General features: G+C 38.2%; 1 protein-coding gene across 4 annotated transcripts in view; it reads right to left on the reverse strand.

Moving 5' to 3' along the window:
• The window catches only part of NAALADL2 (N-acetylated alpha-linked acidic dipeptidase like 2), a 1,658,577-nt gene that overhangs the window by 650,283 nt on the left and 991,399 nt on the right, over positions 1-16,895 (reverse strand). For all 4 annotated transcript variants that reach the window (XM_088839027.1, XM_088839030.1, XM_088839024.1 and 1 more), the window contains one exon: positions 5,948-6,098. In XM_088839027.1, the coding sequence (XP_088695153.1) occupies positions 5,948-6,098 (151 nt within the window). The remainder of the gene's footprint in view (positions 1-5,947; positions 6,099-16,895) is intronic.

The raw sequence follows: 16,895 nt of genomic DNA on the forward strand, positions 1-16,895 counted from the left end.
TCATTGCAAATGGTGACTGCAGCCATGAAATTAAAAGACACTTGCTTCTTGGAAGAAAAGCTATAACCAATGTAGACAGCATATTAAAAAGCAGAGACATTAGTTTGCCAACAAGGGTCCATGCAGTCAAAGCTAGCATTTTTTCAGTAGTCATGTATGGATGTATGGATGTGAGAGTTGGACTACAAAGAAAGCTGAGCACCAAAGAGTTGATGCCTGGAGAAGACTCTTGAGAGTCCCTTAGACAGCAAGGAGATCCAACCAGTCAATCCTAAAGGAAATCAGTCCTGAATATTCACTGGAGGGACTGATGATAAAGCTGAAATTCCAATACTTTGACCACCTGATATGAAGAACTGACTCAGTGGAAAAGACCCTGATGCCGAGAAAGATTTAAGGTGGGAAGAGAAGGTTATGACATAGGATGAGATGGTTGGATGGCATCACCGACTCAGTGGACATGCATTTGAATAAACTCCAGGAGATGGTGATGGACAGGGAAGCCTGGCATGCTGCAGTCCATGGGGTCACAAAGAGTTGGACATGACTGAGCAACTGAACTGAACTGAACAGAAGAGCACCAAGACACAAAAGCAAATATTAATGATCTTAAAGGGAGAATTTGAAAGCAAGACAATAATAGTAGGGGACTTTAACCCATTACTTACCTCAGTGTATATATCATCCAGACCAAAAAAAAAAAAAAATCCATCTGAAAACATTAAATTTAAATACTACATTAGATAAGATGAACTTAATAGACATAGAGCATTCCATCCAAAAGCAAAAGAATATACATTCTTCTTAAGTATGCATGAAACATTTTCTAGGATAGATCACATGTTAGGCCACAAACTACATTTCAATAAACCAAAGAAAAACTTTCTCCAACTGTAATGGTATAAAACTAAAGGGGTCTTTGAAAAAAGCAAAAAAGAAATATCTAGAGTTAAATGGAAACAGAAATACAACATATCAAAATCTATGGAATTCAACAAAAAATTGTTCTAAAAGGGAAGCTCATAATAATTCAGGCTTCCATCAAGAAACAACTACAAAAATACCAAATGAACAATCTAACTTTACACCTAAAGGAACTATAAAAAGAAAAAGAATAAATGAAGCCCACAATTAGCAGAAAAAAGCGAATAATAAAGATCAGATGGAAGTAAATCAAAGAGAGACAAAAAATAAAGTAGGAAAGATCAATGAGACTAAGAGCTGGTGACTGGAAAAGATAAAATCTACAAACCTTTAGCTAGACTAACCAAAAAAAGAAAAAATAAAGAAGGAGGATACAAAGAAATAAAATAAAAAATGAAAGAGAAGTTACAAATGTAGCCACATAAATTTGAAGGATAAAATGAGACTACTACCAATAATTAAATGCCAACAGTTTTACAACCATGGATAAATTCCTAGAAACATAAAATCTTCCAAGACTGAATAATAAAGAAACAGGATATCTGAACAGAAATTACCAACAAGGAGACTGAAACACAAATTAGGAAATCTCACAACAAACAAAAGCTGAGGACCAGAGAGATGGCTTCTTATGGCCAACTCTACAAAACACTCAAAGAAAATTTAATACTTATTCTTACCTCAATATTAACACAAAATATTCAAAGATGACTTAATACTTTTCTTCCAAAAACTGAGGAGGAGAAAACATTCCAAAGCATTTTACAAAGCCAATATTTCCCTAATACTAAAACCAGACAAGGACACCACAAAAATGAAACATGCATGCCACTATCATTAATATTTACAGATACAAAAATCTTCAACAAATTATTAGCAAATCAAATCCAACAAAACATTGAAAAAATGTACATCTTGATCAAGTGGGATTTATTCCAGGGAAACAAGGGTGATTCAACATCTACAAAAAGAGCCATGTAATACATCACATTAACAAAATGAAGAATCAGAATTATATGGTCATCTCAACAGATGAAGAAAAAGCATTTGATAAAATACAGCCCTGTTTTAACTGCCAATAAAGTGGGTATATAGAGAATATACCTCAAAGAGTAAAGGCCATGCATGACAAATACACAGCTAATAACACACTCACTGATGAAAAATTCAGCGTTTTTCCCCTAAAATCAGGAAGATGGATGCCCACTCTTGTCACTTTTATTCAACATAGTACTGAAAGTACTAGCTACAGCAATTAAGCAAGAAAAGAAATAAAATAATCTCAAATCTAAACAGAGAAAGAAAACTGTCTTATAATATAATGAAATATAACATCAACTGCCAATGACATTGTATTATACATCAGTTCAGTTCAGCTCAGTTCAGTTCAGTTGCTCAGTCATGTCCAATTCTTTGTGACCCCATGAATCACAGCATGCCAGGCCTCCCTGTCTATCACCAACTCCCAGAGCTTACTCAAACTCATGTCCATCAAGTCAGTGATGCCATCTAACCATCTCATCCTCTGTCGTCCCCTTCCCTTCTGGCCTTCAATCTTTCCCAGCATCAGGGTCTTTTCTAATTAGTCAGTTCTTCACATCAGGTGACCAAAATATTGGAGTTTCAGCTTCAACATCGGACCGTCTAATGAATATTCAGGACCGATCTCCTTTAGAATGGACTGGTTGGATCTCCTTGCTGTCCAAGGGACTCTCAAGAGTCTTCTCCAACACCACAGTTCAAAAGCATCAATTCTTTGGTGCTCAGCTTTCTTTATAGTCCAACTCTCACATCCATACATGACTGCTGGAAAAACCATAGTTTTGACTAGATGGACTTTGTTGGCAAAGTAATGTGTCTGCTTTTTAATATGCTGTCTAGGTTGGTTATAGTTTTTCTTCCAAGGAGCAAGTGTCCTTTAATTTCATGGCTGCAGTCACCATCTGCAGTGATTTTGGAGCCCAAAATAATAAAATCACTAACTGTTTCCATTGTTTCCCCATCTATTTGCCATGGAGTGATGGGACCAGATGCCATGATCTTAGTTTTCTGAATGTTGAGTTTCAAGCCAACTTTTTCACTCTCCTCTTTCACTTTGACCAAGAAGTTCTTTAGTTCTTCTTCACTTTCTGCCATAAGGGTGGTGTCATCTGCATATCTGAGGTTATTGATATTTCTCCTAGAAATTTTGATTCCAGCTTGTGCTTCATCCAGCTCCGTATTTTGCATGATGTACTCTGCATATAATTTAAATAGCGGGGTAACAATATACAGCCTTGATGTATTCCTTCCCAAATCTGGAACCATTTACAATTACAATTTATATAAAAATAATAAAATACTTAGGGAATAAATTTAACCAAGTACATGAAGGATTTGTACACTGAAAATGTAAGACGTTGATGAAATAAGAAGACATAAATTAATGAAAATATATTCTGTGCTCATAGATTGGAAAAATTACTATTGTTAAGATGCCCATACTATGTAAAGCAATCTGCATATTCAATGCAATTTATATCAAAATTCCAATCATATCTCACAGAAATAGAACAAACAGTTCTAAAACTTCTATGAAAAAAAACACACACAAAACCTGAATAGACAAAACAAACTCGAGGAAGAAGTAAAAATCGGAGATATTGTATGTGCTGATTTCAAGCTATAGTACCAAGTGATGGCAATCAAAAGAGTATGATACTGACACAAAACCTCACACGGGTCAATGGAACAGAACTGAGATCTCAGAAATTAACCCATCCGTATATGGACAATTACTTTACAACAAAGGATCAAAGAACAAACAATGCTTTAATTATAGTTTCTGTGACAAAAGGTGTGGAGAAAACTGAACACTCACCAGCAGAAGAATCTTACATCATATATAAAAATTAACTCAAAATGCATTAAGAACTTGAATATTAAACCTAAACCATAAAATTCCTTAGAGAAAGTATTGGCAGTAACCTCACTAATCTCAGTCATTTTATTATTATGTCTTTTGTTGATCTGCTCCAAAAGCAGAGGAACCAAAAATAAAAATAAACAAAAGGGACCATGTTGAACTAAAAAGTTATTGGACATGAAAGAAACCATCATCAAAATGAAAAGGCAACCCACTGAATGGAGATTTTTTTCAAATCATGTAACTCATAAGGGGTTAATATCCAAAATATATAAATGACCCATGCAATACAATACAGAAAACAAATAACTCAAATCAAAAATGGGCAGAGAGTCTAAATATTTGCATACTTTATTTGCAACATTTTTTGAATTGAAGTTATCTCAAATTAAAAATTACTTTAAAAAATCATGCTGAGATTCTCAAGACAATGGCCAGCACTTTGCTAGAGATGACTGAATTCTACATTTATTAAATGACCTAAGTCAAAAATATATAAATAGTAACTGTTGCCAATAAGGCAATTTACCAGCTTAAGCAAAGTATTCATCCAGCATCTTCTTTTTAGTAGCATTGCAGAACAGTGCTTTGCAGCAGAGTTTGCTGCTACATGCAACCTCCTGATACTGAGGCATTACACCCCAAGGCAATCAGAGCATTTGCAGATGAGAGGGCTTAACTGACATTTTTGGTGAGGTCTGAGAATTGTAGATGGATATCTATTAATTTTAACTTGAAAATTGCAATAATGAGGGTGAACTGTACAAACTACAGAACAGTGACTTCCCAGAGAAAATTCTTACATGGATTATTAAAAGGGTGTTTTAGTAGACAAAGTAGTACTTAATAAACCCAACAAAATTCATAAAATTATAACTCATATTTGACTTAATTTGCTTCCTTCTTGGAGAAAGTTGTTAATTGATTGGTAAAGTTAATTATATACAAATGGAAGTTAGACTTAAGAAAGATGTTTTTAGTCTTTTGTTATATCTTGTGGAAAACAAAGAAAAATATCATGGATAATTACATGAATTTTTTGTTAGCTTAATTCCTGACTGAAGCATTACAGTTAATGGGTTAGTATTACCCTGGAAGGAGGTTCAAAGAGCTTTTCCTCTGCCAAGCTTGCACATACAGAATATTTGTCAATGACACATTAGACAGAAGTTCAATGATGCAGTGAGCGCCTGCCAAAATCACAGTTGTTTCTCTTTGCCACATGACCCCCACTGTAATGAACACAGCTTGCTGGGAAAGAAAAGGATGCTTGATGCAAAATAGCCATGTCTATGCTGCCAAGTGGCTGGACAAACAAATGAGATCCCTTCTTTTAGGGAGCCAGACAATTTGATCATGTCAACTCTAGTCCTATCCAGCATTATTTCCCGTAGCTTCAGGGCTTCCCTGATAGCTCAGTTCGTGAAGAATCCTCCTGCAATGCAGAAGACCCCAGTTCGATTCCTGGGCCGGGAAGATCCGCTGGAGAAGGGATAGGTTACCCACTCCAGTATTCTTGGGCTTCCCTTGTGGCTCAGCTGGTAAAGAATTCACCTGCAATGTGGGAGACCTAAGTTCAATCCCTGGGTTGGGAAGATCCCCTGGAGAAAGGAAAGGCTACTCACTCTGGCAGGTAGTCTGGCCTGGAGAATTCCATGAACAAAGAATCAGACACAACTGAGCAACTTTCACTTTCATTTTTCACAGACACCTAACGAGCATGTGTACCATACCCCTAGATTCTGGGCTTCAAGTTATGACAACAACTCCAAAGTCATAGATATTTCATGCTTCTAGGAAGATGCACGTGTTTTCTACCTATATGGAGTACTTGTCCCACATGGTGTTAATTTAACATGTCAGTCCATCAATAACACTTAAAATGTTTTCTCTCTCTTTACAATACTGTAAGTTATTGAGACAAAAATCTATTATAGACTTTTTCAAGTTTTATTATGGGGCAGTCTATAATTTTGAGAAGATAAAATATTCAATTTTTGAAATACGGAGTGGTAAGAATTCTTCAACTTTACTACTTTTTAATTACTTTAGGTAACATGTACTTATAAATTGCAACCTTATGCTTACAAGAATAATAAGCATTAATAGCAAACTCACCAATACTTGGATAACCAGGTGTAGAAGGGTCTCCTCCTGGATTCAGTGACACCATGAAAGTATTATAGCTAAGATTTGCAGTCTTTGGTAAATCACAAGGATCAATATATAGAAGAACACCTCCAAATCCAGTCTTTTCCAATAAGGAAAGCTGAAAAAGGAGAACAAATTTTTAAAAATATTTTCATATGCATTATTAGTTCATATACTGCTACTTTTATAAAGTCACTACCATTCGATCACTCTCTTTACTAGTTTTATTTTCTTGTAAAATAAGCACATTTCAGATGTCCTTATTATCAAATCTCTTATCCTACTGGCTTCTTCCTTTTCCCTCTATTCAACAATATTCAAACTGCATTCCTATAATGTTTATATTTTATGCCAATGTCTGTATTTAGCATTTCTTCACTTTTCAGTTGTCCACATACATCTAGAAGTTTTCACTTCTGTGAGAACAACAAAAGACCTTCCACAGACAAAGTTCTATTGTAAAAGGAGAACTGTTCTGACTACTATCGTGTCCTTACTGAGAGCAGAAGACACCTATAGGACCTTGCTATATTTCCTCTAGGACTGAGCCTATCATACCAGTTGCTAAAATGCTGAAATATTTTCACACTGGCAAACAGCCACTGCCCTGATCCTCCTGAGAGCTCCCACTGTACTAGTCATTCTGGTCTCTGCCCTGGATGTTCCAGCCAGACATCTAAGACAGAGCAACTAATGGGTATCAGTTCAGTTCATTCGCTCAGTCGTGTCCGACTCTTTGTGACCCCATGAATCACAGCACGCCAGGCCTCCCTGTCCATCACCAACTCCAGGAGTTCACTCAAACTCATGTCCATTGAGTCGGTGATGCCATCAGGCCATCTCATTCTCTGTCGTCCCCTTCTCCTCCCACCCCCAATCCCTCCTAGCATCAGACTCTTTTCCAGTGAGTCAACTCATCGCATAAGGTGTCCAAAGTATTGGAGTTTCAGCTTTAGCATCAGTCCTTCCAATGAACACCCAGGGTTGATCTCCTTTAGAATGGACTGGTTGGATCTCCTTGCAGTCCAAGGGACTCTCAAGAGTCTTCTCCAGCACCACAGTTCAAAAGCATCAATTCTTCGGTGATCAACTTTCTTCACAGTCCAGCTTTCACATCCACACATGACCACGGGAAAAACCATAGCCTTGACTAGACGGACCTTGGTTGGCAAAGTAATGTCTCTGCTTTTTAATATGCTATCTAGGTTGGTCATAACTTTCCTTCCAAGGAGTAAGCGTCTTTTAATTTCCTGGCTGCAATCAGCATCTTCATTGACTATGCCAAAGCCTTTGACTGTGTGGATCACAATAAACTGTGGAACATTCTGAAAGAGATGGGAATACCAGACCACTTGACCTGCCTCTTGAGAAATTAATGAGTATATACGTAACCAAATGAGGGGCCTTCTTCTGAATGGTCAGGTCCTGTTTCTGTCTCTCTCATTAAATACTTTGAAAATAGCCCAATTACCTCATATTAACATATTTCACTCAAAGTTTCCTCTCTGTTCTTCTTCACTAATAGAGAAGTAAGACTAGGCAGACGAATTTGTCATTCCAGGTTCTCTTGTTTTAACTTGTTAAACTATATTTTTAGGGCAAATAATTTATTAATCTTTGTATGACTACCTTGATTTGTACAGTAATGATCATGATTTGCTAGACCTGTTTATTTCCCACTAAAGAGGAAAAATAATTAGGGGGCACTAAGGAATAACTACTGAAAGTGAAAGTTGCTCAGTCGTTTCTGACTCTTTGCAACCCCATGGGCTATATGTGTAGTCCATGGAATTCTCCAGGCCAGAATACTGGAGTGGGTAGCTTTTCCCTTCTCCAGGGGATCTTCCCAACCCAGGGATCGGACCCAGGTCTCCCACATTGCAAGCAGATTCTTTACCAGTTGAGCTACTGGGGAAGCCCATTCTAAAGGAGATTAGTCATGGGTGTTCTTTGGAAGGACTGATGCTAAAGCTGAAACTCCAATACTTTGGCCACCTCATGCGAAGAGTTGACTCATTGGAAAAGTCTCTGATGCTGGGAGGGATTGGGGGTGGGAGGAGAAGGGGACAACAGAGAATGAGATGGCTGGATGGCATCACCAACTGGATGGACATGAGTTTGAGTGAACTCCGGGAGTTGGTGATGGACAGGGAGGCCCGGCGTGCTGAGATTCATGGGGTCGCAAAGAGTCAGACACGACTGAGCGACTGAACCGAACTGAACTGAACTAAGGGAATAATGAAGACTATGACTAAGTCATACTGAGAATAGACAGTTGCTGCTCATTGCGTGACTCTAATTAACGCCTATATTTCTCTTCCCAGTTGGCTCAGTAGTAAAATAAATAAATAAATAAATCTGCCTGCCAATGCAGGAGACATAGGAGATGTGGGTTCGATCCATGTGTCAGGAATATCCCCTGGAGAAGGGAATGGCAACCCACTCCAGTATTCTTGCTTGGAAAAACCAATGGATAGAGGAGTCTGGTAGGTTATAGTCCATGGGGTTGCAAAGAATCAGACATGACTGTATATGCATGCAAGCAAGGCATCAATTGAGTCTCAAACTGGACTACACCAGGAGGGTAGGAATCATGCTTATCTTTTGTATGACTGTCTGTACACTTTGTATATAGTAGGCACATAGTAGGCATTTAAGATATTAAATAAAAGAACAAATGACACACATACTGATATGGCACAACAACCACGTAAAGCAAAATGAGCTCTGAGAAAATATTTGGGATGTACTTCAATTAGAAAAATAAAACGTGAATGTAATATAATTTTAATTACATACAGGAAATAACATGTAGAAAAATAAATGATGCTTGATGTAAATATGCTACATTAATTGCATCTTTCCAACTCCTTTAAAAACATTCTGTATTTTTCCATTTTTAAACAAATAATGAACAAGAATGAATTTTTATAATAAGGATAAAAACCTAACACTGAGAACCAAAGCTAAGTATAGTTGACTCACATGTATACTTTCTATAAGAAACTAATATGATCACACTTCTATTTTTCCCCACCAATGTTTTCCTGAAGATGGGCAAAGGATTCAGGGAGAGAGGAAGAATGAGAGAGAGAACAAAAGAAAAAATATATATGTGAATAAGAGGGTCAGATTTAACACTGACTCTTCAAATGCTAAGATTGAAGTCCTTAGGGAAGGCTTCTAATGTTTAGATGCTGAAATTACGATTCTCAAAAAGAATAGTCAGTGAAATGGTTTTGAATGTTCTACTTGCTATAGGATAAAATATCAAGAAAAAAAATGAATGTCTCTAGAAAGCAATTTTTAAAAATACAAGAAATTACTTATTTTATTACTAAAGCAAATAGTGACCATTAGTGAGTAGGAGATGCACATCAACAAAACAAAACAAATATGTCTTTTTCACTTAGTATATACTAAACATGTGTCTATGTTGATAAGTACACTTATGTATCACTTTAATAGATATATACTATATATGAGTGATATAAGTAATATCATATAAAAAGTCCATCAAGTATTAGTAACCAACTCTTGATTGTTGATCAAATTATTTTAAAAAATGATATTACAAACTTCCTTATAGCTGTATCATTGCATAAATACCTGTTTTAATGAAATACATTTTCACATGTAGATTTTCGAGGTCAAGGTACTCCTGCTTTTACGCTTTTTAAAATAAACTAGTTTCCCTCCAGAAAAGCTATTAAAAGTTATTTTCTTACCAATAGTATATGTGAGCATTTGTTGCCTACCATTATCACCAACACTGAATATTATTACTTTTCCAGAGATATTTGTCAATACAGCCAAAATTTAGCGCTCCAAAAATTTTTCATTCTTAATGAAGTTAAATGGACATTTGTTTGTGATTTTGGTGAATGTTATCTTTCCTCCTGAAAAACTACCTGCTTGTAAAAAACTATTTTTACAATTCCTAGGTCATTTATCCATTCATAACTACCTAATGAGTGTCATTGTCATACAGGTAATTGAGATCATTGGATTACAGAGGTAAGGAGGACAGTGTCTTTGCTCTTAGGAAGCTGAGTTTACCAGTGGAATGACAGATAGTTTTCACTTTGAGTTGTTGCTGTTGAGTCACTGAGCTGTGTCCAAATCTTTGTGACCCCATGGACTACAGCACGCCAGGCATCCCTGTCCTCCACTATCTCCCAGAGTTTGCTCCAATTCACATCCATTGAGTCTATGATCCCATCAACCATCCCATTCTCTGTCACCCCCTTTTCCTCCTGCCTTCAATCTTTCCCAGCATCAGGGTCTTTTCTAATGAGTCAGCTCTTTGCATCAGATGGCCAAAGGATTGGAGCTTCAGCTTCAGCATAAGTCCTTTCAGTGAATATTCAGTACTGATTTCCTTTAAGATTGACTGGTTTGATCTTCTTGCTGTCCAAAGGACTCTCAAGAGTCTTCTCCAGCACCAAAATTTGAGAGCATCAATTCTTTGGCACTCAGCCTTCTTTATGTTGCAACTCTCACATCTGTACATGACTACAGAATAAAACCATAGCTTTGACATAACTGACCTTTGTTGGCAGTAATGTCTCTGCTTTTTAATACACAGTCCGGGTTTGTATAGGTTTCCTTCCAAGGAGCAAGTGTCTTTTAATTTCATGCCTGCAGTCACTGTCTGCAGTGATTTTGGAGTCCAAGAAAATAAAGTCTGCCTCTGTTTCCTTTGTTTCCCCATCTATTTGCCATGAAGTGATTGGTCCAGATGCCATGATCTTAGTTTTTTGAATGTTGAGTTTTAAGCCAGCTTTTTCACTCTCCTCTTTCACTTTCACCAAGAAGCTCTTTAGTTTCTCTTCAGTTTCTGTCATTAGAGTGGTATTATCTGCATATCTGAGGTTTTGATAGTTCTTTTGGAAATCTTGATTCCAGGTTGTGATTTGTTCAGCCCAGAATTTTGCCTAATGTACTCTGCATATAAGTTAGGTGACAATGTACAGCCTTGTCATACTCCTTTCACAATTTTGAACCAGTTAGTTGTTCCATGTCCAGTTCTAACTTGCTTCTTGATCTGTATACAGGTTTCTCAGGAGACAGATAAGGGGGTCTGGTATTCCCATCTCTTGAAGAATTTTATAGTTTTTTGTAATCCACACAAAGTGAAAGAAGCGAAAGTGAAATTGTTCAGTCATGTCTGACTCTTTGCGACTCCATGGACTATAGCCTACTACACTCCTCCATCCGTGGGATTTTTCAGGCAAGAATACTGGAGTGTGTTGCCATTTCCTTCTCCAGGGGATCTGCCTGACCCAGGGATCAAACTCGGGTCTCCTGCATTGTAGGCAGATACTTTACTGTCTGAGCCACCACGGAATCCACACAAAGGCTTTAGCATTTAGTATTTAGTCACTGAAGCAGAAGCACACGTTTTTCTGGAATTCCCTTGCTTTTTCCTATTATCCAGTGGATGTTGGCAATTTGATCTCTAGTTCCCCTGCCTTTTCTAAACCCAGCTTGTATATGTGGAAGTTTTCAATGTATATACTACTGAAGCCTAGCTTGGAGGATTTTGAAAATAACCTTACTAGCATGTGAAATGCGGAGAAGACAATGGCAAGCCACTCCAGTACTCTTGCCTAGAAAATTCCATGAATGGAGGAACCTGGTAGGCTGCAGTCCATGGGGTCACTCAGTCGGACACGACTGAGCGACCTCACTTTCACATTTCACTTTCATGCATTGGAGAAGGAAATGGCAACCCACTCCAGTGTTCTTGCCTGGAGAATCCCGGGGACGGGGGAGCCTGGTGGGCTGCCATCTATGGGGTCGCACAGAGTCGGACACGACTGAAGCGACTTAGCAGCAGCAGCATGTGAAATGAGTGCAATTTTATGGTAGTGTGAACATTATTTGGCACTGCCCCTCTTTGGGGTTGGAATGGAAACTGACCTTTTCCAGTCCTGGAAAAGTGGATACTGCTGAGTTTTCCAAATATGCTCACATAATGAGTGTAGCATTTTAATAGCATTTCACCTTGACTGCTAACTGTAATTAACTGGCAAGGAATGAACAGCAAGAAAAGAGTGTGAGGATAGACTCAGCATCAACGGAAATTGATTCTGTGAGAGATCACTGTTTTGGACAAAGAAAGGGAATGGTGATCCACAGTACTTTTGTTTTCTAATCTGCTGATACTGCTTTAGTGGAATAACAAACATGTTCAAAAATCTCTTCTAAAAAGATAAGTTCAGTTCAGTTCAGTTCAGTCGCTCAATCGTGTCCGACTCTCCGCGACCCCATGAATCACAGCACGCCAGACCTCCCTGTCCATCACCAACTCCCGGAGTACACTCAAACTCATGTCCACAGAGTCGGTGATGCCATCCAGCCATCTCATTCTCTGTCGTCCCCTTCTCCTCCCGCCCCCAACCTTTCCCAGCATCAGAGTCTTTTCCAGTGAGTCAACTCGTCGCATGAGGTGGCCAAAGTATTGCAGTTTCAGCTTCAGCATCAGTCCCTCCAATGAACATCCAGGATTGATCTCCTTTAGAATGGACTGGTTGGATCTCCTTGCAGTATAAGGGACTCTCAAAAGATGATAATAATTTAATGTTTATGAAACTTAGTGGTTAAATTTATTTTAGTCAAAAATCACATGGAATAGTTACATGTTTTTCTTTTCTGATTATATTAGGTAGTATGTTGAGATCCCTTTTATAAGGAATATATATCATGATATACTTCTATACCTCATGGTCAATTTTGAAGCAAAGTGGTTTATTAGAAACCTATCTTTGGTTAGAGTTGATTACCTCCCTACACCCTTGAAGAGACAGTTTTATATATGAACCAACCTCTTCTTCCTGTCCTCTGCATACAATAGTTGGACCTGAAATGGACATCTCTTCGATTTTTTCAAATCTGGTTTCTGACTGTACCCGTCACTGGCCATCATAGAACTCTTAAATAATTAGTTTAATTCAGTGACTCAATTTTAGAGAGTGTCTATTGCTGGATTTCCAATAACAGTGACAACAGAAGAAATCATTTACATTATATCAAATTTTAAAATAGTTCCTTTGCATTGTTAGCATTACATTTTGAACCTGATGACATAGAGGTTGCCTAAAATGCTCAAAATATCTCCCGTTTTGGTGAGATTATATTTTTAACAACACATTCAAAGAATGCCAATGACAAAAAGGTGAAACCAGCTGTCACTGTGCTGTTTGATGGCAGACTGTCCCTCGGTGCACAGGTGAAAGTTATTAGCTCTGCATAGTACCTCTTATAGCTTGAGACCTAGACTGATGATTATACTGGGGGTCTGATACCTGAAAAGATAGGGCGAGTGTCAAGCCAAGATTCTTGACATTAAACTTCAACTGTCTTTTGCTTCTCAAGTATATATCTGATAAGTTTGGAGTCCTTCAGTTCAGTTCAGTTCAGTTCAGTTGCTCACTTGTGTCCGACTCTCTGCGACCCCATGAATCATAGCACGCCAGGCCTCCCTGTCCATCACCAACTCCCGGAGTTCACTCAAACTCATGTCCACAGAGTCGGTGATGCCATCCAGCCATCTCATTCTCTGTCGTCCCCTTCTCCTCCTGCCTCCAACCTTTCCCAGCATCAGAGTCTTTTCCAGTGAGTCAACTCATCACATGAGGTGGCTAAAGTATTGGAGTTTCAGCTTTAGCATCAGTCCTTCCAATGAACACCCAGGACTGATCTCCTTTAGAATGGACTGGTTGGATCTCCATGCAGTACAAGGGACTCTCAAGAGTCTTCTCCAACACCATAGTTCAAAAGCATCAATTCTTCAGCGATCAGCTTTCTTCACAGTCCAACTCTCACATCCATACATGACCACGGGAAAAACCATAGCCTTGACTAGACAGACCTTTGTTGGCAAAGTAATGTCTCTGCTTTTTAATATACTATCTAGGTTGGTCATAACTTTCCTTCCAAGGAGTTAAGAGTCTTTTAATTTCATGGCTGCAATCAGCATCCGCAGTGATTTTGGAGCTCAAAAAATAAAGTCTGACACTGTTTCCACTGTTTTTCCATCTATTTCCCATGAAGTGATGGGACCAGATGCCATGATCTTTGTTTTCTGAATGTTGAGTTCAAGCCAACCTTTTCACTCTCCTCTTTCACTTTCATCAAGAGGCTTTTGAGTTCCTCTTCACTTTCTGCCATAAGGGTAGTGTCATCTGCATATCTGAGGTTATTGATATTTCTCCCAGCAATCTTGATTCCAGCTTGTGCTTCTTCCAGCCCAGTGTTCCTCATGATGTACTCTGCATATAAGTTAGATATGCAAGGTGACAATATACAGCCTTGAAGTACTCCTTTTCCTATTTGGAACCAGTCTGTTGTTCCATGTACAGTTCTGACTGTTGCTTCCTGACCCACATATAGGTTTCTCAAGAGGCAGGTCAGGGGGTCTGGTATTCCCATCTCTTTCAGAAGTTTACTGTGATCCACACAGTCAAAGGCTTTGGCATAGTCAATGAAGCAGAAATAGATGTTTTTCTGGAACTCTCTTGCTTTCTCCATGATCCAGCGGATGTTGGCAATTTGATCTCTGGTGCCTCTGCTTTTTCTAAAACCTGCTTGAACATCTGGGAGTTAGTTCTTGTAAATTAAGACAACATTTGACATAAATAGGGCCAATCAGAACTTAGAATGGAGACACCAAAAATGAATCAGGCAGAGGGTGTTAGGCCTGAATGTTGTATGGTGACCAAGAAGCAGATCATAGCCTCTGGCTCATGTGATGCACTGATCCACAAGGCTATGTCACTTTGGAGGGGCACCATTTCCTAATTAATACAAATCACCATATGAGCAAATAGCTTCTCTATTCAGAACTAACTGTCAGACATGTACAAACTAGTTTTTTTAGAATGTAGGAATCATGAACCTTGCCAAGGAAACTGACAACTAAAAAGGAAGAGGAAGTCAGAGAAAACAGAGATGAAAATAGGCAAGAGAGAAAATGGCACACACAGACCTCATGTCCAACTGTGCGCCTTTCACTTGGACTGGATGAGATTTCCTCCCTTTCTCTGAGAGTGCTTCTATTATTTGTCAATAAACCAATTAATAACCAAGACAAGTGAAAACACATGAGACTGGGATGCAGTACTGAATTTTGGTACCAATTCTAACACTAACAACTATGTGACAACTCAATTTTTCCAGCATTGGTTTCACCATCCATAGAATGCAAAAATTGAACAATATTATCCTCAAACATTCATTCTTTCTTAATTAAAAAAAAAAAAAAGTAGTCTTATTCTATGATTTTCAGAATGGAGACATTTATTGTACTTTTAAATATGTTGTCATCTATGAAACTTGCTTTCAAACTATTGGTTGGGAATACCCTCTCCATTCTAAGGGAGATCGATCCTGGGTGTTCATTGGAAGGACTGATGCTAAAGCTGAAACTCCAATACTTTGGCCACCTCATGCTACGAGTTGACTCACTGGAAAAGACTCTGATGCTGGGAAAGGTTGGGGGCGGGAGGAGAAGGGGACGACAGAGAATGAGATGGCTGGATGGCATCACCGACTCTGTGGACATGAGTTTGAGTGTACTCCGGGAGTTGGTGATGGACAGGGAGGCCTGGCGTGCTGTGATTCATGGGGTCGCAGAGAGTCGGACATGACTGAGTGACTGAACTGAACTGAACTGAACTGAACCCTCTCCAAAGTCAAAACATTTTCTTAGAGTAATAAAGATGTGTGAGGTAGTTTTTATTATTGATTCTCATATATATTATAAATATTTTAATTTCACATTAAACTTCTATTAGATATGGAATATAAGGAAAATCAAAATATTTAGAATCTACATATTGAAACTCCAAGTTACTGAATTGATTCTTTATTCCTTCGAATTACTAATTTAAATAGTACACTACGAAGTGTTTGGAGAAGGCAATGGCAAGCCACTCCAGTACTCTTGCCTAGAAAATCCCATGGATGGAGGAGCCTGGTAGGCTGCAGTCCATGGGGTCGCTACGAGTCAGACATGACTGAGCGACTTCACTTTCGCTTTTCACTTTCACACATTGGAGAAGGAAATGGCAACCCACTCCAGTGTTCTTGCCTGGAGAATCCCGGGGATGGGGGAGCCTGGTGGGCTGCCGTCTATGGGGTCACACAGAGTCGGACACGACTGAAGTGACTTAGCAGCATGAAGTGTTAATTTCGTCTTTTAAAATTATTTCTGACTGAATCCCTTCACTGTTCACCTGAAGCTATTACAACATTGCTAATTTCCTATACCCCAATACAAAATAAAACATTCAAAAAAAACTATATCACAGTGTTTACACTCAAAAATACATATATGACAATAGCAATAAATCACACAGGATTAAATGAAGAGAACTTCAATGAAGCTATTAATACTCTGTTTAAATTGGAAATATTTCTACTCTAATAAGTATTTCTGTTTAAATTGGAAATGTTTCTACTCTAATAAGTATTTCAACCAATATTTTATTTTCAGGAGACAAGTTACATATCACATAAATTTACAGATTATGTTTATTCAAAATGTCCACAGCCTCCAAATCATAAGCTTCTCACTCCCTTTTGTTTAACTGAAAGAACCACTAAGTGCTAAGCCAACACAATTCTTAACCAAGTTTTCATGGGTGCTAAAATATCAACATGCCTGAGGTAGCTGAGATAGATGCTAGAGTAGTAATTGAGAAGTGGTCCTTTGTAACTCTGAGACATTTTTCTTTTTCTGTAAAGAGTCAGCCAACTTCCTTCAAGCTATGTCATGGCTTCACATCATCTGAAGACCCCAAGTCTCCAAGGTGAAATTTCATTAGTATTATTTTTTCATCCTCAGTAATTAAAAATGATCTGATGGAAAATTTTAGTAGCATTAGATTTTGACTTGCTTTAAGAAAGT

This window comes from Moschus berezovskii, chromosome 1, assembly GCF_049115385.1.
Source record: "Moschus berezovskii isolate FMDL1 chromosome 1, NW_MosBer_1.0, whole genome shotgun sequence".
NCBI lineage: Eukaryota > Metazoa > Chordata > Mammalia > Artiodactyla > Moschidae > Moschus > Moschus berezovskii.